Here is a 24,482-nt window from a genome sequence, read left to right as displayed (position 1 = left end):
CTTTATGATCGCAACTTTGTGTCTGTAAATTGTAGCCCGTTTACAAGGACATTAAGTGAGTCAATGAGGGATGACAAAACTGGCACTTAACTGCGAGTTTTCACTGTACTTTCACAGTACTCCGACGGCAGCACCGCGAACGTCAGCAGTGTGCAATTCAATTACAATCAAGTTGGCAGCGCCGGCCTAATGGCCGATACAATGGGCACATCCTCTGTGATATTATCCCCCCACCGCCCACTCGCTTTTCCTCCCGCTTTTCCCGCCCACTTTTTGCCGGAGCAAACTTAATCGAAGCATAAAACGCAAATCGCAGCGACTACCGAGGCGAACGCTCTTTTACGGGCCGCCTGCATTTGTTTCGCTTCGTTTTATTGTCTGTTAATATTTAATGCAATTTACGATTCATTTTTTACAACCTAATAACGCTCGGACGAACGCGACGACGATTCCTCCTCGCAAATTGTTTGCCGGCCGTTACTCTTGCGGGGAAAATTGAAAAGCCAGCTTCCCTTTTCCCAGCTTTTCCGCAGCTTTCCACGCAGCAGAACAAACAGAAGCGACGTCCTGTGGCGTGGAAATTGTAAATGTTTGGCCTCCGCAGAGAGCTGCACAAATGTTTGATCGCATTGTAGACAAGCGAACATGGTACTATTGCCTTTATGGATTCTCTAAAATCAGCCCATGCTTTTTAATCGAATTGAAATTTGTGCGAAAAAGGAGTGCAAACTGAACACAGAGTTGAAGTGGTTAGTTGATTACATTTTTCAGTTTATTTTGTACTTTGCAAAATTAGAATTTCCTAAATTAGTTACTATTAATATTTTTTTAAAATAAATATTAACTGATTAGGTGCGATCTGTAAAGGTTTTTAAAGTAAATCAAATTTATGTACCTATATTCTAAATGTAATAATAATAGTGTTTATAATGAAATGTAGGCAAATTAATAAAGATTTTTGTTCAAATAATATCAGCCAAATATGCTCTTAAACAAGAAATATAAAAAAAAATATTAACAATTTATTTAAATAAATAATTGTACATTTTTTGTTTAAATATTTAAATATGATTATTTCAATTTGATATTTCTTATTTCATTAAACCAACGAAAATGGAACAAAACCAATCTAACGAAAATATGAATTTTTAAACGCATACCTGCATATACATACATATATTTTAATTTCTTATGCAATTATGACCTGCTTAGAACACGTGCTGTTCACCATTCGAGCATTTCGAATTGAGAGGCCGTATCATATCACGAGCTTTTTGGTTGTGCATGTTTATACAAACTGAATTGAACTAATTGGCCTTTGGGTTTTCGTTGTTTTTGCAGGCATGGAGCACTACAATTCGGACTGCGAGCCGGAGTATCTGAGGCAGCGCGATCTGCGGCATCTGGAGGACGCGCAACTGGGCGACGCCACGCCCACGGTGGCGGCGGTGGCCCCCGCCCCCGCCACCGAGGTGACCTACGCGCAGCCGCACCAGCAGCGCTCCTCGATGGCGGGGTCACCGCTGAAGGTGTCCACCGTTTCGGCGGGCAAGTACCAATCGAATGCCAATCTGGGGCTCTTTCCCAACAGCAGCAGCAGCGGCGGCAGCAGCGTTCAAAATGGAGTGGCCAATACGCCGCGCAGCACCAATCCCTTTCTGAACGGCGCCACGAAGTTTCCCGGCGAGGACAGCGGAGTCCTCGAGAACATCCTCAAGACCTCGGCCTCCTCCTCGACGGCCGCCTCGTCGAGCAATCGCAGCCATCGGAACAACCGGAACACCTTGAATCGCCTGAGCGGAATGACCAGCTCCAGCAGCGATTCGCAGACCCACCAGCAACTCCAAATCGCCCAGCAGCAGCAGCAGCAACAGATTGCCGCCGTGAAGCAGCAACAGCAACTGCTGCCGCCGGAGGACAGCGGCGACGATGAGTTCGTCCTGGGTCTGGGATCCCTGGACGTGGGCCACTGCAGCAGCGGCGGCGAGTCGGATGAACCGCCGCCGGAACCGGCGCCTCCCGAAATCCCACCCCGCACCCAGTCGCTCCTCATGTCCCTACGCAAGCACTCCGACTACAAACTGAAGTACGAGGAGAAGGGCGACCAGAAGCACGAGGAGTTCATCCCCACCAGCCAGCTGCAGAAGGGTGAGTCTACCGAAATTAGTGAATAGCGAGTGGGAAAGTTGGGAACAGGATCTGGATCAGGATGGCAAGTTGCTAGCCCTTTTTAATATATTTTCTTATGTATTAGTTACTTCAATCTATTGAATACCTGAGTTCAACAATTATTTTAGGGGTTTACAAATGAAATAGTAAAATATTTCGGTATTTTTATATCGCCCTTAATTCATTTAATATTTCATTTCAACGAATATTTTTAGGATTTACCAATAGCATTTTGATATTTGTTATATCTTATATCAGAAAATAGATACTCCTTAAAGATATTTTTATCTGCTTTTATAGAAAATTCGTTTTTTATATTTTGGCATTTTAAAATAATTAAAATTTTATAAAAATTATCCAAGCCTTATTTTTTAGAAAAATATGTAAAATGGATTGGTCATGTATCGCAGGATATTGCTAAACATGTAATATAAAATTAAAAATTAAAATAGTATTTTAAAGAGGAATTTGTACAGTTTATATTCGAACGGGTTAAATTCAAAAAACATTTTAAAAGCGAACATTTGAATAGTAAAGAATTAATCAGGTAAAAAAATAGAATTACTCAAATTGCCAATCTAATGTTCAGTTAATATTGTATGATTTTTATATGCATGCCACCTCATTCATTAGAAAAGGAAAATGATTTCAAAAGAAAGGGAAAAGAAAGGGAAATATTTAATGAAACAAGGAAAAAAAAACTGGGAAATTGCATAAAATACATAAAGCTTTTGGTCCCAAGCTTTTTGGTACACTTTGGTACCAAACAGGCGATGTATTTCGGAAACCCAAAAGCTTTTCGTCCTTTCGAGAATCTTACTCCTTTAACAGAGTTTTCACAGCCATTTTACATTTCCTGTTGACCCCTAAAGTTTGGGACAAGTTCCGAAAGCTTTCCTTACATAACATGAATGGATTACTACATTTTATTTTATCTCTGTTATTTCTTACAGATTATATTCTTAGCGATAACCTCCGTTCAGATCAGCAACTTAAGCCTCTATCGCCAGGCGACTCAAATGGGTAAGTGCAGTTTAAATATTATTAAAATAATCAAGCGGAACTTTGACATTCATAGGGAATTTAGGAACAATATAAATATGTATATTAAATATGAAGACTTTAGGGGTAATTTAATAATCTATTTCATTATTTGACAGCAATTAATTTAAATCAAGTTTTTCTAAAAATTTAATTTTTGGTCACTCCTTGAACAATTTAAAATATTTCTACTGGGTTTAGGAATTTATTTTGGATCAATTGCACAATGTTTTCCTGAACCAGTTATTTTAAAAACATTTTAATATTATTAAACTTCTCGAAAAAAATATTTTCCCTATTCCTTAATTTATTTTAAAAAATTATAAAAAAAGGTTTCCCTTTAAATATAAACGCTTAAAACGTTTTTCTTTGGTGCTTCAAGGGCTTAATCTGATTTTACCCCTTTCTTTTCTTTGGATTATTTCCCCTGTGTGCTGTTTCTGTCATCGAAACCCGACTTAAATCCATCAAGCGGAATTTTTGGGGTGACAAAAGTGGGTGAAGTGGAGTTTTCGGGGAAGACAGAACAATATTTGGTAAAACAGTGCCGACGAAGGAACCTCCACAATGTCAACGTTTGCCCTCTAATCTCCGGCTGGACTATGGCACTCTTTGAGGCTCATGTTACCCGAAGCCCGAGCAGACAAAAGCAACAGATGCACTGGGAAAAATGTTGGGTACTTCTTGGGAAAATATTAGATAGGTAATACAATACAAGACAGAAATAAATTTTTTTTTATTTGTAGAAAAGTTTTTGAAATGAATAATATCTTTATTTAATTTATTATTATTATTATGATGGTTTTTGATTTTTGAGAAATGTCTTTGGGATTTTTTCTTTCTGTTCCGGAAGTGCGGAGTTAAATGAAGCTCGCCTCATGTTAACGGCAATTAAATCCGCAAAATGGTTTCGCATTGGCATCCGTGTTCGCCGGATCGCCAGAGTTTGTTTGTTTATCGGTCTGTCTCTTTCTCAGTCTCTCGCTCCTTATCGCCCACTCGGTTTTTCCCCGCTTTTCCGGGGCTTTCCACAGTCTCTCATATCTCATCTACAAGTGCAGCAGCTCCATTGTAATCCCAGGCAGATGTGGAGACACCAAAGCCGCAGCGCCAAACTTCAAAATGGCTGCCTTTGGTGGCCATTGGATTCGGCTTTTTTGTCCCCGAGTTTTCCGGGGATCTCCCCCTCCCCCTCCCCCTTCGCTCTCACAATTTTTCCCCATTTTCCCGACCACCCCCCAAAAACCCAACCCAGCTGGCAAAAAGATGTCCGTAGCATTTTGCGGTTTTGTAAGCGGCTTTCGCCTCGCATTTTGTTTGCCTTGCTCCTCTGGATTTCTCCTTTCGTCCTTCAGGCCTGTTTGTGTGTCCTGCCACGCCCCCTTGCCTCCTGCCGCCCCCTTTTCCACCAATTCTCCCACCTGCCACCTGATGCTCCAGTTCCAATTCCAGTTCCAGTGGCTGTGTGCAGCATGATTAAAGAACTCGCTTGGAGATTACGTGGTTTTATAGGTTTAACCATTGCCATTGGATTCCCCCGTCCCCTCGTCCTTTTCTGCAGGACTTCTTGCACATTTTCGGCTGGATTTTCCTCTGGGAGGGGGAGGCAAAAGGAGCAGCGCTTCAGGTAGCCGAAAGTTTCCACCGCAAGACAGACGCTAATGTTACAGCTAATGATTGCGGAGCTCCAGGAGGAGCACCTCGAGCATCGCATCGGATATTCCTATTCCTCTGAATGGAAGGGAAACCCTGGGGCACAAACACAATGGAGATGGGGGCTTAAAAAGAGGTGGATTTTCAACGGTAGATAGTCAAGTGGTTTGTTTACACTAAATTACTGCGGACGGGGGCCCGAAAATAAGAGAGTCTTAATTTTGTGGAGATTTTTGGGACGGTTAATTATGTCAGGTGTAGGTAAGATATGCTACAAAAAGAAGGAAGAAGAAACCTTGTTCTTTAACTTTTAAAAGTGTACTTTTATACAACGGTTCAAATTCATAATGCAGCTGTATTTTTAATTAATTAAATATATTTAACATTTTATTATTTGCGTAATATATCTCGAATTTAAAATATACATATTTTGCAATTAAAATTAAATGTTTTTAATAAATATGTATATTTGTATATGTATATATCATTCAAGTAATGACAACAAGTATTCAACAATAGTTTTCATTTATATGTTATATATTCATCTTTGAAAATTATTGTCTTAAATTATAGATGATAAAATAAATGTCTCAACAAATAAAAATCATTTAAGTACTGACCATAAATTGTTAGTAATAATTTTCATTTATATTTCATTTATTGATCTTTTAAAATTATTGTATAAGATTGTAATATGTATGTTTTCGATAAATGTATCATATTTTTAACATAACTATTAGGAGAAAAAAATCTTTTAAATAATGATATTTAGTAATCATTTTAGTATATACTTTATTAATTCTTCTTTGAAATTATTTTCTTAATTTGTAATATTTCAAATTTCCGCTGACAGCTGCGTTTAATATAACCTCATAACCTTTGGTGTGCTGGGCGCTAAGTCTACTTAGTATTAAAATAAACTCAACAGATAGACGCACAAAGGACCTGCTTATCGTGTGTGGGGATAGTAAGTGGATGGCAAACCTGCGGTGGGAACAATCCATAATGGCCTTGCCAAAAAGATGAGAGATTATCGGCGGCTGACTGAGCGGAGTACATGGCATATTCTATTAATGTGGGGATCATGAAAGTTTTTACAACTAAAACCGGATTGGAATTGGCAATTTCATGGTTCGAGTGCAGTGCCGCAGAAAGCGGAAAGCAGAAAGAGAGCTGCCATTTTTATGGCACATTCGTGAGCTTATTGTAATGAATTGCCTCGGATTTTTTCGCTTTTTTTTCATACATATCTCAGAAGGGGGAGTGGCATGTGGAGCATGTGGCATTTGCTGTAATCATAATTTTATGTCCGTCTAAGTAGCTGCGCATGACGACTGTCAACGACACGGCCTTTATCCCGGACCCTCCCCCTCCCACTTTTCGCCCCCGCAACGTTATCCTGCACCATAAAAAATCAGAAGAATATATAGAAAATTATAAAACAGGCATCAGAAATAAAAAGCAGAAGTTCTGGCATCCAAAAAATTTTCTATATATCACTAGAAATAGTTTAAAATGTTTTGAATTTATTTCTAGATTTATAACACCATTCAGTAATTTAATGTATAGCTTAAAAACTTTAAAAATATTCTTTATTTTTCATTTTATTCTATATAACATAATAAATCAGAAGTAAATCTGGAAAATTAAAAAACAGGCATCAAATAATAAACAGAAGTTCTGCCTGCCAAGAGATTTTTTATGTATGTTTTTTAATTACTTAAAATAGTTTTAAATGAGTAACTTAAAAACTTTTAAGATATTATTTTTTCTTGACTTATTTTATTTCTGATATTGTTTTTTGAAAATATAATAATTAAATGTATAAAAATGTTATTTTCGAAATAAAAATCTATAGCTTCTGTAGTTTCTTTGTCTAATTTGCCCACCTTTTTTCGCCGAGTGTGGCAAGTATGTGGACATCCCGTCAGGCAGAGTCTTAAGCTGTCTGCCACACGTTGTGGCTGCCACAAATTCGAAGGACATGGAATGGCGCGGAGTCCTGCAACAGTTAGCGGTCAATTGACTGCACTGTGCCCGTCATCCGGGCCAGTTGTCTTTGGCAGATCTGGGTCTGAAACGTCGACTGTCGGGAACGGAAGCCGAGTTCCGAAAATAACTGACATTCAATAGCAAAATGAGACAGCTACCAAAAATGGCTTTAAATTCGTAGAAATTCTGCAAGGAACTTTACTACATATTTATGGACATTTAAGGAACTTTTTATTTATTTATACTGTATAAACTCTCTTGGGCTAAAAATCAAATCAATGGGTTTTCAAGCCAACTTCGGCAGATCGTTAACGAGTTGAAGGTGAAGCCATGATCGCTGACAGTCGAAGATGTATGATGGAAATTAATAAAACAAGCGTAAACACTTAAAAGGCGCTCCATACCGGATTGACTCATTCGTTTTGTTGTTTTTTTCTTAAATCAACCCCTACCATTATTTAAGAAAAAAGAACCGAAAAACCTTTCCAACGCCCCCGCACATTTGGCCCGGTGAGTGAGTCAGGAAATTGAGTGTCTCACTGAGTGACTGGCTCGGGTTTTTCTGCTCTTCGGATTTGTTTGTCAGAAACACAGAAGATCTTAAAAGTAACGACTTGGAGTTACTGGATTTTTACACCTTTCTAACCTTTAAAATCGTAATACTAAATATTATTAGATAAAAATTACATTATAAACGGGTTTACACTTAACTTATCAAATTTAAAAATATTACTAAAGTCTTGAATAAATTAAAAATACTTAATTTACTAAAATCTTGAAAAGTCTGTAATACGATCCCCGCTAAAGTGAAGATATCCAAAAAATACGGCATACCTTGAATAGCAGCCCAAAAAAACGAGGGGGTATCAAAGGCGAGGAAAACGAAAAGACTAATTGAAAACAATCATTAAACAGAAACTGAAACTGAGACCTGGGCTAAGAGAAGTGGAAGTCTGGGGCGCCCATTTATGTGTATCACTTAATTATAACTGTACACACACATCCGCCAGGCGATCCAAAAGCATCCAAGAGATACAAAGATACGGAGAGACTGACTACAGACTCTGTGGGATACTCGGTTCAGTTTGCTTATCCACTTCATTAAAGGAGTTGAAAAGGTGGCAGGGCAAACAAATGGATGGTGGATGGTATGATATGGTATGTGGATGGTTCAGGGATCGGGGGTTGAGAATATGCCCAAAAGCAGTAGGAGTTGACCGCCGGGACGTCCCACTGAGTTGGGTTCTTCACTTCGGACTCTCAAAGACCTTCCAATCTTCGGACCTTCGTCATGTTGTATTGCTCACTTCTTCTTTATTAATTAGGCTTTTTTTCGTCTTTTCGTCTTTGTAAATCCGCGATTTCGGCGCCCTTCTCTTTCGCCGACGCTCATAATTTCGCGTAATTATATTCAATTGTTTAATTGTCGACTGATTTGGCTTAATTGAATTTGTCTCTGGATGTCAAAACAAAGTTGAAAGTTCAATCCGGGGGCGAACTGGCTGGCCTGGGAACCTGCAACAAAATCTTTGACATATTCAGCCAGGGTTAAATAAACCGAAACATTTCGTTGTGTATGTTTCACTTTCACATTAATTTTTAATAAATGTTTTTTAAAGGCTTCTTATCAATGACTATCTCTTAAAAAAACTTTTCGTTTACTATTAAAAAGTATATTTCCCTTAAATATTTAAAAACAATTTTTTAAGATTAATAGAATTTTAGTAAAATATTTTTAAAAGATTAATGTAAAATATATACAATTTTTTTTGTAAGCTGGCATTGAATTGTTATGGTTTTTATATTGAACCGCTCTGATTAATGGTCAGAAGTTCTCCATTATTTTTAAGTCCAATAACTATCCCTAGTTTTTTGGAGATATATCCACCAACCGTAGCGGATCAGCTTACCAATAACAAATGGCCAACTATCAAACAACAACAATGCGGGCCCACGCTACTACCTACAACAAAAACAAAATTTGAAAATATGTTGCCCAGCTTTTCCTTTTTCTCAAGTGGCGCTGAAAAAAAATTGGAGTGAGATCCCATCACTCATGGGAAATTCATAAATTCACGCCGCCGACTATGCAATTAATCTGCTGCTGGTACACTGAATAAAACTTTTAGGATCGGTTTCAAATTTTTTCATTTAGTAGAAATTATTTACTGTAAATTGTATTTCTCTTCTAAAATAATTTGTTTGATTTTATTTCATTTTAAAAGATAAGAAAATAAAAACTGTATTTCCTTAAAAAAGTAATTTATTTTACAGTTCCTCGATAGAAAGCAATTTAGAGCAAGTATACAAATTTAATTTTTGAATATGGAAATTCATTATTTTATTATTTATTGTAATAGTTTTTAGTTTAAAATATAAATATATAAATATAAATATATATTTAAAAAAAAATAAGAAATTATTGATAATTACCAATGTAGGTACATATGTCAATATTCGGTAGCATATTTATTAAACTTACATTGCAAATGATTGCACAATTTTTCCGTGTGCATTCTACATTTCACCACCTCTCTCCATATATCTGTCTCTTTCCCTTTTTTATGCGCATGCGCGACAGCTGTTGACAGCGACGCCGGCAGCGCAGTCGCCGCCCGCTGAGTCCGTTGATTGACCTTATTATTATTGTTTTTTCTTCTTGTTTTCGTTTGGGGTTGTGAAAAATGTGTTTAAATGTGTTGTAACTGTTTTTCCTTATTTTCGTCTCAAGTTACGATCGCCATTTATAACACTCCTCCTTTTATTTCTTATAATTAATCTTTGGCAAGCACAAAAAAATCACACAGAGCTTAACAAAAAAAACCGAAAAAATGCAAATTACAATAAATAAAGATGCCAAAGTAAAAACCTAAACATTATGGCAAAGCCAAATAAATGAGATAAAAATGCAAATCCTTCAACAAGTTGTTGTCCGAAAAGTAGTCGAGTCAGCCACCTTTTTGTTCAAGGATATAAGAGTGACTGTTATACATAACTGTTATACAAGAAGGATAACAGGAGGAGGAATAAGAAAAGAGTAAGTTGAGGAGAGAAAATCACAAAAGAGAACTAAATAAGAGAGGAAGTGGGAGAAGTTTTAAGAGCCAAGTAAATAGTTACATAAAACAGTAAGCGAGCCGAAAGCATAAATGAACTAAGGAAAATATAAAGATTGCAAAATATTTATATAAATATTATAAACAATATTTTAGTAGAATTTTTTCAGAGTTTATGGATTTTTTAAGAGTTTTTCACTGCGAGTTAAGGTTTTAATAATACCTTTTATACAGGATTTTAAAAGGACAAGCATTTTATAGCAGTTATTTATTATTCTTATTTATTTACTTGATACAAATGTGAAAAAATAACAAAAGAGAAAATGTAAAATTGTACTAATTTTGTTTATAAATTAAATTTGTCACTTAGATAATATTTATAGTAAATCTGAGGGATAACAGAATAAAATTTTATAATAAAATTTTTTTTTTTTTTTAATACTTATATAATTATTTTTGTATTTTTTTCGTGATAAAAACAGCCAACAGCTGTTTTGGAAACAAAAACAAAAATGAGTTAAGTAAATTAGCAACAACAAGAAATGCAGGCAAACAACAACAGAAACCTGTGGCGGCTAACAGAATGTTAGCGAATCGTGTTTACTTCTGTTACTGCGTGTGCCAATGTTAACGAGAGAGCGCCACTCTCCGCCAGCGCTCTCTTTCGCTCTCTTCGCCGCTGCTGCTCTCGCGAAAGAGCGAGGAGTGACCGTTTCGGCGGCCGTGAGAAATACCAGGCGGCGCCCGGCTGGTCACACTGGGCCAGATACGAATTTCAAAAACCGGAAACAGCGCGATTGCAGTCCTCAGTATTCGTCTACTCAGCTCCAACTCGAACGGTTCTTTCGCGGCCGTTTACCGTTTGCCGCTACTTCGGGTGTGTGTTTTTTTTATGCCGCTCCGTGTAAACGCGTGCGAATCGCTGCCTCTCGCTCGCACACGTGTGCGCCTTGTCCTCGCATGTATGTGTGTACGTGTGCGTGTGTGTATTTTGCATTTTTGCGGAACATTTGTTATTGTCTTTTTTCGAATTTTACCGCTTTTAATTTCGCTCCCCTCCCGTTATTCCCGTTACATATGTGTATTTGTTTTTAATCTATGTTTTGTATTGTCGTCACCTCTTTTTTTTCAAGTGCTAAAGTGCTAAAAAAAAAAACATAAATAAATCAAACGCAAAACAACAAAACCAAAACCATTGAGAAAAATGCAAGTTTCTTGAAAACGAAAAGAAAACATCAATTTAAAAACGGATTACAACCACTGACAGCAGCATCTTTATTTGGATAAAACAAAAAATCGAAAGCATATAAAAACAAACACGAGAGAAAACAACAACAACAACAACTGTTAAGATTGCAAGTGCTTTTGCAATTGCTGTGGAGAAAAAACAACAACAAAATGTAGGTCACTCTATATGATAAATTAAAAAAACGCAATGTAAAGAACATTTTCCTTTTTCCTTGGCCCATAAAAAAGGGTCGAAAAAAATGGAAAACATCAAATAACAACAACTTTGTGCAACGTTACGCTTTTACCAACATTCTAACGGTGTTTTTTCTCTCATCCTTTTGTCCCGTCATTCGCTGTTGTTATTTCTGCAAATTGCCAAAAATGCAAAATAACGCGAAAAAAGGAAAAAGATAGCGAAAAACCAGGGGAAAACATTGTATTTTGTGGGGGAAAAACAGGAATAATAAATAACAAAAGTGTAATCACAGAAACGGCACAAGGAAAATAATGGAAAACCCCGTTACCTAATATATACGGTTCTTTAAAACAATACAAGTGCATTATTATTATAATGGCTTAGAATAATACGTGTTTTTAGTTTGGAACCAACAGAAGTTTAATTTTGCAAATTAATGATAACAAATGTTGCGGGAAGTAATAAAACAAAGTTTATTATAGAGATTTTAAAGAAAATTATTAGCTGAAAAGGTCCATTAAAGGATTTTTTCCCTACATTTTTCAAGTGTTAAACCAAAATACTATAAACTTTATGATCTAAAAATTTATAAAAAAAATATAAATAGATAAAAATAGTAAAATTTCTTTTAGATTTTACATTTATCATGGAGTAAAGAAGTCTTTCAAAATGGAATACATTTCGGAACTTCATTTAGGGAAAAGCACTTGATATTTCCAAAACAAAAGGTGCAACGTCATTTAAAAACATAAATCACTTAAAGTCAATTTGGTAAAAGTATTTTTTAGTAAAAATTATAGAAATATGAAGAATACTAAAATGACTTCATAATTATATTTTATTGGAAAATAAAAAATCAAAATGTTCTATAACAGACTCCCTAAAAAACACAATACAAAATACCATTAAATCTTCATAAATCCCGCAACTGTAGACACAAATTAGCCGACATTTAACCAATAACTCACAGTAAACCTATATTTTGACAACTTGAAACACTTTGACATCCTTTTTAAACATCCATTATAACATTGTGTGTAAAAAATGATGGGGGAAACCCCAGAAAAAAAGAGGAGAATACATTAGCCAAAGTGCCTACATAGTTAATAATTTATATTCATTAGTTGCTGTGCTCTTGGTGTGTTTAATGTTTTTGCTTCGCTTCGAAAATGTTGCTCAATTTGTGTGCCGGTTTGTTTATTTTTTTGCACATTTGTTTAATGGACAAACGCAAATGGTTATTGCAGAGCCATATTCTATTTTTCCTATAACTTCGCCATGTGTTGTCGAAAATGTATCTTTGTATCTTCGGGGATCTTTGTCCATCGCGCTGGCATCCGCGATCTTCGCCGCTTGTGGCCATAAATCAATGCCGACGGCAATCAACGGATGGATTTATAGGCATATGTATACAGCAATATAGCCTATATGCCCCGCCGATCTTGAGAACCAAGAATAATTCCCGGGACGCCCCTTTACCCCTTTTTTTGTTGTTCTTCTGGGACATTGTGAAGTGATTCGTGGCGATTTGCAATTAAGCAAATTGTTGAAAGAGTCCGAAAACGATCGATTCAATCAGCTGGAGTTTTGTTCAAAATTTAGCTTAATTGATTGGCATATTTATGGCCCATAAATCCAGCAATAAGAAGGGAACTTTTGCTTGTCAAGTCTGAAAAATCAATTATTTTAAGAGAAATAAGCAATTGAAAATTTTGGAATCGAAATTTTTTTAACATGTGTGAAATACATTTAATGATTAACTTCGGACTTGTGTTGATTTGTTTCTCAATCAAGAAACTGAAAAATAGTAAAGGGAAAATCGTTCTTATAAATAAATCGTTTATTTCGATATGACAAAAAAGTGCTGTTTCATAACACTTATTATTCCAAATTAATATTTATTTCTCTAGTTTAAAACTTAAACATTTTTGAATGTTTAAAAAAAATATATCTTAATTAGTAATAGACGATTTCAAATGGTTAAGATTAAATTCCTTACGAACTGCTCTTGAAAACCCCCATAATTTTCTAACCAATTCGAAATATCAATTTCCATCGCGATCTTCTCGGGTTTCTCTGGGCGAAAAAGGTACCTCAATCGCTAGGAATTCCAGCAGCTGTTTTCCTTCTTTTTTTTGGGCGCTGTTGCCGCATTTCTGGGGCAATAAAATCGAGAAGAAGCGGCTTATAGACGATGGTATATACCGTATAACCTGCCCCGAAAAGTGCAGAAATCAGAAATCCTTATTCTCCTCCCCCGCATCTTTATCGATTCCTCTTTCCCTGCTCCTTTATCTTCTTTATTTCGCAAATGTGCCGCACAGCTGTTGTCAGTTTAACGCCACCAAAAAGAAAAGGAAAATGTATCTGTATCTCATGGTTGCATCCAAGTATCTCGAGGTACCTGTGCCCGGGGATTAAGCTGTGAGAAAGGGCTCCTTTGGAATTGGAAATTGTATCTGAGGCACAACAGATGTATTTGTATCTCAGGATGAAAGAAAAAACTCAATAAGGTGCCGCAGAATGCGCGTTTATCAGTCTTAGATTTAATAATGAAAATACAATAGCTAAACAAATAATATTTTTTATTACTTATCATAATAAATAACAGTTTACAGTAGTTTACTAAAATCCATTATAAAAAGGTTTTCCAAATGGTTGTCTAAAATATTTGGAAACATTAAAAGAAAAATTTCTTGCAAGACATTTTATAAGGTATGGTTAGCCATCATAATAATAGATACCATTTTACATCATTATACATTTTTGAGAAATAGTCTATCTGCACTTTAGACCTCAAATATGGCTGCACAAGAGTCTCGAGGCATTTGAGCCCCCGATTAAGTCATCAGAAATGGAAATTGTATCCCGAAAACACAAGCATTTCCAACTGGCAACAATATAAGACGCTCAAGTGCGCAAATTAGTGCAGCGGGAATGTCAAAAGTGTTGACTGACTTGACTGACAGTCCGCGCGATGAGTGTATGGCCGTGTGTACGCTACGCTGTATCTTGCAAATTGTTATAGTTATAGATACAAGAGAACCGAAATAGCTGGATTTAGAGGGCTGGCAACGGCGGCGGCGGCTCAGCGGCAGCCACTTGAGATGATTTATGATGCCAGTCAGCCCGATTCTCCTTCCACTTCCACTTCTCCATCTCAGGCTCCTCGCACAAGTGCAGACAGCAAAAATAACAATCCAAAAAGGTTTTGCCATTGATAGCAGGCAGGCAGGCGGTCGGCGGCCTCTCGGAGAAATTCAGGGACTCGGGGAACCGAGGAACTCGGGAACCCAGAAACTCTGGAACCCAGAAACAGAAACACGGGGCCTGGGACCATGATGCTGCACAAAAAGCCAAGGAAGAGGAAACAAGGAGAAAAACACTGGGTTTTCAGTTTTCAGAGAGGTGTGAAGCACACCGGGCCAAAACCTTGAATTGAAAAATTCCCGAAACAAAAATATGCCTGCAAAAATATGTGCGAAATTACACTGGCCAAAAAAAATGGGGAAAAAAGTAAAAAAAAAAACAATTAAGAAGTAATATTTAATAGCCTATCGAAATATGATATGATTTCTGATATAAGTAATATTTAGTTTAAATTAATACATTGAAACTAATAAACAGAAACTAAAAAAAAGTAAAAAAAAAGCAGTTAAGAATATAATATTATATCTAATCTAATTACTTAGAGCAACTTCATTTTTTGACTTTAAAACATTTAAAATATTTAATTTAAATGAATACATTGATTTTATATATTTTTGGCTTTTCTTATATTGGCAATAAGAACCGATAAAAAGAGGTATATTACTTGAAAAATATTATAAAATAATTTAAATAATATATCTTATTATTTCTTATATATTCTTATTTAAAAATTTCCTAATTTTTCTGCTTTTATGAATTTTATCCCAGTGTTTCTTGTATAAGTAAATCAAAAACAAAGCTGCCGAGGAGCTTGGCAACAATGACGCGGCTAAAAAAGCAGCAGATTGTGCAGATGGAAGATGGTCGAGAAGGTTGGTTTGGCCAAGAAGGAGCCAGAGCTGAATCTCTGGTCCAGCAGCGTTGGTCATTACCGTCATGCCTTGTCATAGACAACATCGTTTATTTTCCAAACACTCGAGGAGTGCTCCATCCTCCATCCTCTCAACTCTACTCCAAAACCGTTTTCACACCTCTCGTTCCCCCTCCGTCTTTTTTAACATTTTTCACTTTCTTACCTGTGTGAATCAGCACAACTGGTTGAAAAAAAAACTAAATATTTATATGGAAGGAAAATACTTGACTGATTTCGCGTTGTTCTTGTTGATTTTGCATTTACACAGCACTACAAAAGCTGCGATTTATTTTCCATAATTATTGGAAATTTATGCAGCAAGTTGCCAATGAGACAAACAAACCATAAATCCACACAAATCGCTTTCAAATGAATTGGAGCGTGTGGAAAGAAAGAAGAGGGTGATAAAGGGTGCATCGTAAATCGTAAATCTTTCGGATTCCGATTCCGAATTCAGATTCAGACCGAAATTGCTTTTCCCGGAGACACCACACCAATTAAACGAAATCCTAGATGAAATCGAATCAAGAACGTAATCAAATCGAGTAATAATATCATTTTGAGCTGTGAAGTTTGGATATTTGATAAGTGAGGAGTGTGGAAAGCTGATTGCGATTGGAATTGGGTTAGGGATAGGGTTTTCCTCACCTTGCAAACCTGTTGAGGTTAAAGGGCGGGGCCCAAGGAGCTAATTTGCCTGGCGTGTTTAGCATTTAAGTGAGGAAAAGTGGGGTAGGGGAAAATGCCAGGGAAAAGTGCCACTCCAGAAGTCAAGTGGCTGTGGCTGCTGTGTGTTTTCGCCTGCATCTCAAGATGTTGCAGGCAAATCGTCGTCGTCGCAGGAGCGGCAGTAAAAACAAACCGAAGCGAAACGAAACGAAACGCAGGCGGCATAATTAAATTTCAAGTTTCAACATTCCCAGCTCAGCATCCTGTCGCTAAAAATCCAGAGCCAAATAAATAAACCCATATATATACGTATATATATCTAGATTTAAAGGCTGACAAGGAAAGGCTTTTGCTGCACGAAAATAGTGCGCTGAAAACTCATTAAATGACAGCGATGCATAGTGCGGGGTTGCCAAACTCCCGTTTCCACTTTCTACTAATGCCAGTTCTTTTAGTTGGGCCGCTCGACAAATTCCCTGTCCTGTCCGCTTGGCTTTAAAAACGGGGACAACTAATTGGATGGCCAAAGCAGGCTTAATTCAATTCCATTCCATTGCCAGTTTGCTAAAAGTGACAGCCAACACGGCGCCATGTTGCCAAAGTTCATGAATGCGTTCTAAATAGTTGTACAACACTGCTTGCTTTTGCAAAAGTGCAGAAAGTAAAGAGGCTACGGAGTTAGGATTGTTCAAATTATATTTCCAACTCAGGATGGCAAGGCAAATATCTATGTTTGCCAAAGCTCATGAATGCGTTCCAAATAGTTGTGCAACACTGATTGCAAGAGTGTGGAAAAACAGTGTTGGAAAAAGTTATTCAACTCAGTTAAGATTGCCTAAGCTATATTTTCACGGCAAATATCTAGCTAAGTAATAGAGCTTTTTCTACAATTTTTGTGAATAACTTTTCCTGGAAACCGGACGCTTAACAACTCTGGTTGGGGCCATGGAAACGCACTTGGTAATATAAATCACCGGCGGGAAAAACGAAATCCAACAAAACGCTGCAATTATTTTGTTGAACTTTTCCAAGGAAATAATTCTCGTGCGCCTTAAATCATTTTCATTTGGTGGCTTGTGTTTTATGGGCCGTTGGTTTATTGTTTCTTAAAATGTATAAAAATAAATGAGCTAAATTGTTGCCTCTCCTTCGCTGAAGTGATTTGCCTTCGCCCCAAAAAAAAAGCAACCAAAAAAGAAGCGAGGAAGCTGAAACAAAAGATGCCAGGGCAAATTTTTCACATTTTATGGGCAATGTTTTTCTTTAGGTCTTTCTTTTTTTTTTTTTTTGCAGCTCTGAGCGTGACTTTGGTTTTGATAATTTTTATTTTCCAAAGTACACGCGTGTTTGTTTACGTATATACGTATATATATACCTACACATTGCATATTTATGACTGAAAATATATTATGCGTATAATTGTTGTTGCCTCGTCGCCAAGTTTTCGCTTTTTGTTTCCCTTTTGCACCTTTGCGTCGTTTTGTTGAATCAATTACAGGCAGTTCAGGCTGCTCTCTTTTCCCTTCTTCCTTTTTCCGGAAAAAAGAAAAAAAGGAAAAACCAAGGAAAAGCGAAGGAAAAGCCTGGGAAACGCAGGGGCACAAAATAGAACGCAGACAGGCTGGCAAAAATGGCAAATTATGGCACCCCAGAGATGCGCGATAAAAGCCCATTTACTTAAACTGAATATTTATTATTCCAGTCGCTGCTCCTACACCTATACCCCTCTCTTTCGCTTCTGATCCTCCGTCTCTTTCGACTGACTTTTTTCGCCCATTTCCCCATGCAAAACGTTTGACTTCTCTCCTTTTTGGCCTTCTTCATATGCCGCGAGTTTTTCATTTCCTCTTGGAGGAAAGTTCGGGGTGTCATAAAGTTTGGCCTCCTTGCCAAAGTTTGATTGAATTGTGTGCGGGGGAGTTAGATGCGAAAAAATGCCCCTAAAATAAGTAGATCCCCAAATGAAGATGGCTTGAAATTGGTTATCGAAATGCTTGTAAACCAATCCCAAAGCTACACATTTTATTTTGTTATCATCAAAACATCATATTGGTATTCAAAAATAGTATTAAATAAATTAAAATTAAAGTACATTTTAATTGTGGCGTTTCAATAGCAATGAAATTAAAACTGAAACAAACCCATGGAATATAATATAACATAGGAAATCAATCCGTTAACTCAGAATAAAAATACCAGAATTTTTAAAGGTATTATAAGCCAGTTTAAAAAGTACAGAGAGAAAAATACAAACTAATTTCTATAATATAACCCTTAAACAAATAAAAGCATTGTAGTTATACTTTCTAATAATAATTACTTGTAAAAACCACTTTTTTCTCTCTGTGTTCTGGGGGATCCCTAAAGAGATCATCTTACCGAAACCTTTTGTGCGAGATCTTTGGAAGCCCGATGCCAGTTGTTATGATGACGCCCGCAGCTGAATTCGCCAATACTCCGAATTCGATACTCCCCGCCTCAAAGCCCAATGAAATTCGAGTGCAGAAAGCAAATCCCTCTCTCTCTATCGAAAAAAAGCCAACAAAAGCCAAATAAATATAAAGAAATTAATGAAGTAAATGATAGCTGGCGAGGGCAAAGGAGATGGTCATATATTTGGTTGAGAACCAAGGAACCGAACCAAACCAAACCGAAAACGAAGTGTTTCATAATTTTCGAATTCTAAGCGCCGCCGCCGTCGCCATCGAAAATTCCGATAAGGCAGCAAAGGCAGCTCCCCAAAAAGAAAAAGAAAATATACCAAGCAAGCTCCCTCAAAGTAAGAGAGGGAAAAAATTAAATAATTTATGTTTTATGTGGCACAGGAAGCGCTGCCTTCTGGGGGTTGTTCCGAAATGAAATAAAGTAAAATAAAATAGACAAGAGCGCGAGGAAGAGGAGCGAACGGAGCACTCAAGTGATTTAGGAAGTGTTTGTCTGCGTTACGCTTGGTTAGTTGATAAAAATCAGTCGACGCTTTTGTATTCCTTTGGCGTGGCCCTTTCTTGGAGCTCCCCCCTCCGTCGACTCCCTCAGAAGGGGGCGTGGCAAAAAAAAGAGGGTTATGTAGCCCTTGGAAGTCGGGGCTCTGAGTCATGGTCGCCCCTTAATTGCATCGACTAAATTGCATTTTAAGCTCTCCGCGTTTCGTTAATTTCTGCACCATTCGTTATGATTTATAGCGGCCACGCCCACAGCCCAACGCCCTTCTTTTGAGTCATATACTAGCTACAAAAATCTCCTTTTCAAGGTGCTCGAAAATTATATCTGTGAGATGCGAATATCTCTCGATTTAATCTTCTTTAAATCATGAACGAAGGTAAATGAATAAAAATAATAAGTAAACAATACGATATAACAGTAAATTAAATATATTTTATTAATACATAGTAATACATAGTTCATCACAATAAAATATCAAATTCAAATTCTGTAAGATGCGAGTATTGTATATTTATCTATTTGTAAAACTAAAGTAAATAATATCATAGAATTTCATAGTAAATTGCATATTTATTTAGAATTTTAAAGGGTAGTGTTTAGTTTATCAATATAAAATCTCCGATTCAAGGTGCCAACGAAAAGAAATCTGGATTTTATCTTTTTGGTTCTGGTTCTCTTCTCTTCATTCAGTTCGTAGATTGCATTATTGCGTGCCAAATATGAATCAAAGACAGAACAGAACCGAACAGAACGTATCCACGAGATACTCAGCTACCCAGCTACTCTGCTCCACTCTCGTCCACTTCCTGTGCGGTTTTTCGGTGTGGAGCGCAGTTTAAAGTGCCATTAACCCACAATTGCACAAAAGCCAAAAGATACACAATCTATGTTTCGTTTTTCTTTATTTTTTTTCGGGTTTTTGGTTTGGGTTTGGGTTCGAGTTAATTGCAAGTTTTGCCCGCTGCTGCGTGTCAAAATATCATTCTGTGTGTTAGATACATTTACGATTCGAGCTGTTCTTTTGGGATGGCCATTAATTGTCGGTTGGCCTGTCATTTTGCGGTACGAATCTGTGGCTAAATACCATCTCTACCTGAGATACGATAGATGCCCAGATATCATAGATATACAGATACGAATGGGCTGTGACAACATTTTCAATAGTTTTTCTTATTGCCTCGGGGTGGATTTCGTGTCCTCTATTCTGTCGCAGGGTTGAAAATCGCCAGCTGCCAGAAGAGGACGGGATATTTGCAGCAGGACACCTTTGTCGCGCGATAAATTTGAAATAATTTGATGCGTCTTGTTTTATTTGACAGCCAACAAATTCGTGGTGGTGCCCAAGGGGCTTCGGCGGAACCATCCCAGTTCTCATTTCCCAGTTCCAATGTAAACAAGTCGGCCGGCAATTAAAAGGACCTTCCATCCGTTCGTCCATGTAGGGAAATTCAATTTGTAGATTAAAATGTACTCCCTCCGTTCTTCGTTCTTCGTTTTCCGTTCTCTGTTTGTTTTGTTTTGTTTTCCCGATATTTTCCCCGTAATAGCCACGTGGGTTTTTCCTTCTTTATCAACGGGGCGTGTGGACTCCACTCCGCCCTCCTTCGACTTTTGTGCTTCGAAAAATGTTCAATTAAAAACTAAACGAAATCGTAATTTGTATCGGCCAATATCGGGTTTTTCCAGGGGGGTTAAGGGAATGGGAATGAATTAAGGAATTAGCTGAGCATTAAAAGGGGGTTGGCTGGATACCGAAAGGGGGGTCGTTTTCGATTCCCCACAGGGCAGATTGATTAAAATTGATTGAGCGTCTATGCAAATCAAGTTGGGATTATGTCAGGGAAATGGAAATGGCATTGGAAAACGGGTAAACAAAAGAAATAATGAACAAACCCTGGGTAAACAGAGTAAACAAAAATATTTATACAAGATATATGGTAGGTAAGCAATGAGTTGAATAATTTCCAATAGATAGAAATAGATTTTTAGTCCTTTTTGGCTGAAATAAATATTTAAAAACAATGCAATGCTTGCACTGCTTGCATTTCAATATTTTTAACGCATGGTCCGATTTTAAAATGTTCTTCTACATTTTGATAGGTTTTAAATTTGTTCTACTTTAAAATAAATCATTTAGGGTCAAGACAGCATTAAGTGTTCTTTTATTACCCAGAACGGATACTTTTTAACCCTTTGCGATTTAAACTTTTATATTGCTCTTGCGCTCCATTCGCTTAACTTTCTTCTTTTAATATTTGCATTATAAGCACTTTAAACCATTTAAACTTGCACTGGCCTCCGCCTCCCTTTTTTGCGCCCTTGGATAATGCGCTAAAAAAAGTTGGCAAAATAAAAATAAAATTCGAAAGGGGGAAAAAATCGCAGTACAAGAAAGTAAGCCAGAATGAGAAGAGAGGGTGAAAAATGCAATTTCCGCACAGACGCACACATTTTCCGGCCAACAAAGTACTTACATATATATATATATTAAGATATATATATATTTATATAGAAAGAGATAGAAGATAGAGGGAGAGAGCATGGCGCGAATGGAAAAACTCAATTTCCAAACTAAATTCAACTAAGAAAAAATTGTGTGTGTTGTGTGCGTGCGAGAGATGTGAAAAAAGGAAAAAGATGTGAAAATTGTATTTGGCAAACGCATTAAACTTTCATTTTTCTGTCAGGCCAAGGATAACACACACACACACAGGATCAGGAGTGGTGGAAAGTGGAAAGGCGCCGCAAATGCAAAACCCAAAATAGGAAAAAATATAGAAAAGTACGAGGAAAATGAGGAAAATGCAGCCGGAGAAGATATTTGAAAATCAAAGCGAAAGTTCTCAGCTTTTGTCTGTCCGCAGGACTCATCCTCGTCCTCGTCCTTCCACGGCAAACTTTCTGTCCGTCCGTCTGCCGCTGCGCCGAAAAACTTTTGCCATGAATTGAGGCTGGGGAAATGTGCGAGAAAAACACATCAAAGCAATCAAAAAGTGACGCCAGAGCAATTGAAAACTTTTCGCATGAAAACAAAAAAAACTAAAAACCAAACGCTGCAGCCAAAAAACAAAGAAAAAAAAGGACAAAAATTACCAAAAACGAAAAAAAAATAGGAGAAGGAATAGAAAATGCAACGCATCAATGCATTTTCCGAGGGGCGAAATCAAAAGCTAAAGAGTCAATTGCCAAACCCATTTTGCCGCCCCCTTTTTTCCGCCCAGTTAATGGCTTTGTTTGCCATGGCCATCAGCCAAGAAAAAAATATAGAAAAAAGGAGGAGAGAGGAGAGGAAAATGCAACTCAAATAATGAGCCACCGAATTTTCGGGGATATATACATATATTTGTAGTAGTCAGTAGTCGACAGAGCTTAATGCTCCTATTTTTGCCCAACTTTGTGCTCAACTTAAATAATTTGCGCATAAAATATAATTTAATGCTGATGCCCTGCTTGTGTTTGCCTGCCAAGAAAAAGGAAAAACCAGCTTTATGGCACCATAGTTTAGAAGCTCGAAGAGGAAAACGAGGTCAAATGCAATGCAGACGCGTGCCAATGCGAGAGTCTCAATTTGGCAGCCAACTGTAGCGGCTATATAAGGCCCAACACCCTGGAAAAACCCCGTGGAAAACCCAAAACCACCCACCCTGAAAGGAATGCATTTCGCCTGACGATGAGATTTCGCCGCTACACAATATTTCATAAAGCTAGGGCCAAACTTTCGAGGCTCGCAGCTCGGGGAAAATTTCGGGCAGGAAAATGCCTTAGCTGCAATAAATGCAGCAGCTCCCCGAGCGAAATTTTCCAGGCGATGGAAAGGAAAGGAAAATTCGAGCAGGAATTGTTTTAAAAACTACGAAAATTTAAACTAATATATATTTACTATATTATATAATCTACCATAATAAATAGTAATAAATTAGAGACAATAGCCATTGTAATCCCCCCTATAACTTTCGCCCTTATAAAGAGGGCGAGATCATAACTTCCATAACTTCCGCATGCTGTGGAATGTGAAATGTTTTGTTGTGGTTTTGTTTTTTTTTCTATGCCGGTAATAGAGATGGGTATCCACTTTGTAACCCCTATTTGATTCAGCAATTACCCACTGGAGTCTAGACTACCTACTCATAGTCATTAAAATGCAGAGAGAAAAGTTTTGAGATTTTTTTTGGAAATATTTAAACGAACTGATTTTTTTAATATATGGAAAAAACAAGGTAAAATAACTATTATTTATAATTAATTATAAAATTTTACTGCGATTCGTCTGCTTTTTCTTTCTGTCTGATCAGATAACTGTATGATATGATAGTTTTGATATTTTACAAAAATCTAATACTGCTACTAAAATAAACCAATTTTTTTATTAAATGGAAAAAATCCCCGGTAAATAACTATTACTTTTTTATTTTACTTTACATTTTTACCATCTTTAAACCGAGATAAGTACCGGTTTTTTTCTAGTTCAGATAAATGTATCTGTATCTATTGCAGCCGTGTCTCGAGCTTGGGTTTGGGTTCAGTGCTTTGTTGTCCCCGTATTTAAATAGCAAATTATTAGCTTCAATTGGCTTCAATTGCGTATGGGCTCAGTGCTTAGTGCCCAAATTGATACGCAGAGCGAAGATTTCTTCTCCAAAGCTTCTTCTCCTCTTCTCATCTCATCTCATCCCAGATAAAATACTGAAAACCCAACGAAACTCCCACCGCCGTCTGTCTCATTTCACTATTTCAATCGCTTTTTATGGGATAAGTAGTTGGGCGACAGTGGGTTAAGGGGACCAAGGGGCTAAGGGGTTCACATCACGCACATTCATTTGAAGTAGCTTCACTTTCAGCAGTTTTTAAGAGAGAGTCTGAGCCGATTGAAGTGTCTGGCAAGTTAAATCATTTGGAAATTTGAGGGTTTTCTCGACTTGATTCACCATTTCACCAAAAACGAATAGCCCTGCCCTGCACCTTCTCCGCTTATCTTCTTCGCCCTTCTTAACTTGGCTTAAACCGAATTTAAGATGGGGGCAGGAGGCAGAAGAAGACACAAAAGTTTCTACTGAAGTTTGACTTGTATTTTCGTAGCTCTCAAATATTGGCTTCCTTTTTTCTTTAAACATTTTTGAAAAATATAAATATGAACATATGAATTTATATTTAAAAGTGTTTACATTTACTCTTTTTTTCCATGGACCATTACAATTTTTAAAAATTTTATTTTCTTCCTGTAATAGTTTAAAAGTAATTATTTTTATTTTTTGACCCAAAATGCATGCACAAATATTTGTAAGGTATTTGTAAAATGCCTTAATTGCTGAGATTATTCAGTTTGTTTATTATCTCACAGCGGCATTCCTTCGTTAAATATTTTTAATGATTTGTTCAATGTAGGCATGCTGTTTTTGATTTTTGGGCACGAGGCATTCGGCAATGCAGCGGAGCATGCCCGTGACCTTTGCCGCGGCACCCACAAGCTGCA

General features: G+C 37.1%; 1 protein-coding gene across 8 annotated transcripts in view; it reads left to right on the top strand.

The window, feature by feature from the left end:
• Ten-a (tenascin accessory) overlaps positions 1–24,482 on the top strand; it is a 149,661-nt gene that overhangs the window by 1,886 nt on the left and 123,293 nt on the right. For 2 of the 8 annotated variants that reach the window (XM_070219337.1, XM_070219336.1), the window contains exons 2-3: positions 1,342–2,148; positions 3,123–3,192. In XM_070219337.1, the coding sequence (XP_070075438.1) occupies positions 1,342–2,148; positions 3,123–3,192 (877 nt within the window). Of the gene's footprint in view, positions 1–1,341; positions 2,149–3,122; positions 3,193–10,719; positions 11,312–24,482 lie in introns of those variants that run through there. The other 6 variants (XM_017144037.3, XM_017144011.3, XM_017144028.3 and 3 more) reach the window with 5 other exon arrangements.

The sequence above is a fragment of the Drosophila takahashii genome, chromosome X (genome assembly GCF_030179915.1).
Source record: "Drosophila takahashii strain IR98-3 E-12201 chromosome X, DtakHiC1v2, whole genome shotgun sequence".
Taxonomy (NCBI): Eukaryota; Metazoa; Arthropoda; class Insecta; order Diptera; family Drosophilidae; genus Drosophila; species Drosophila takahashii.
Note: the sequence above shows the minus strand (reverse complement) of the source record. Positions and strands in the feature narration are given on the sequence as shown.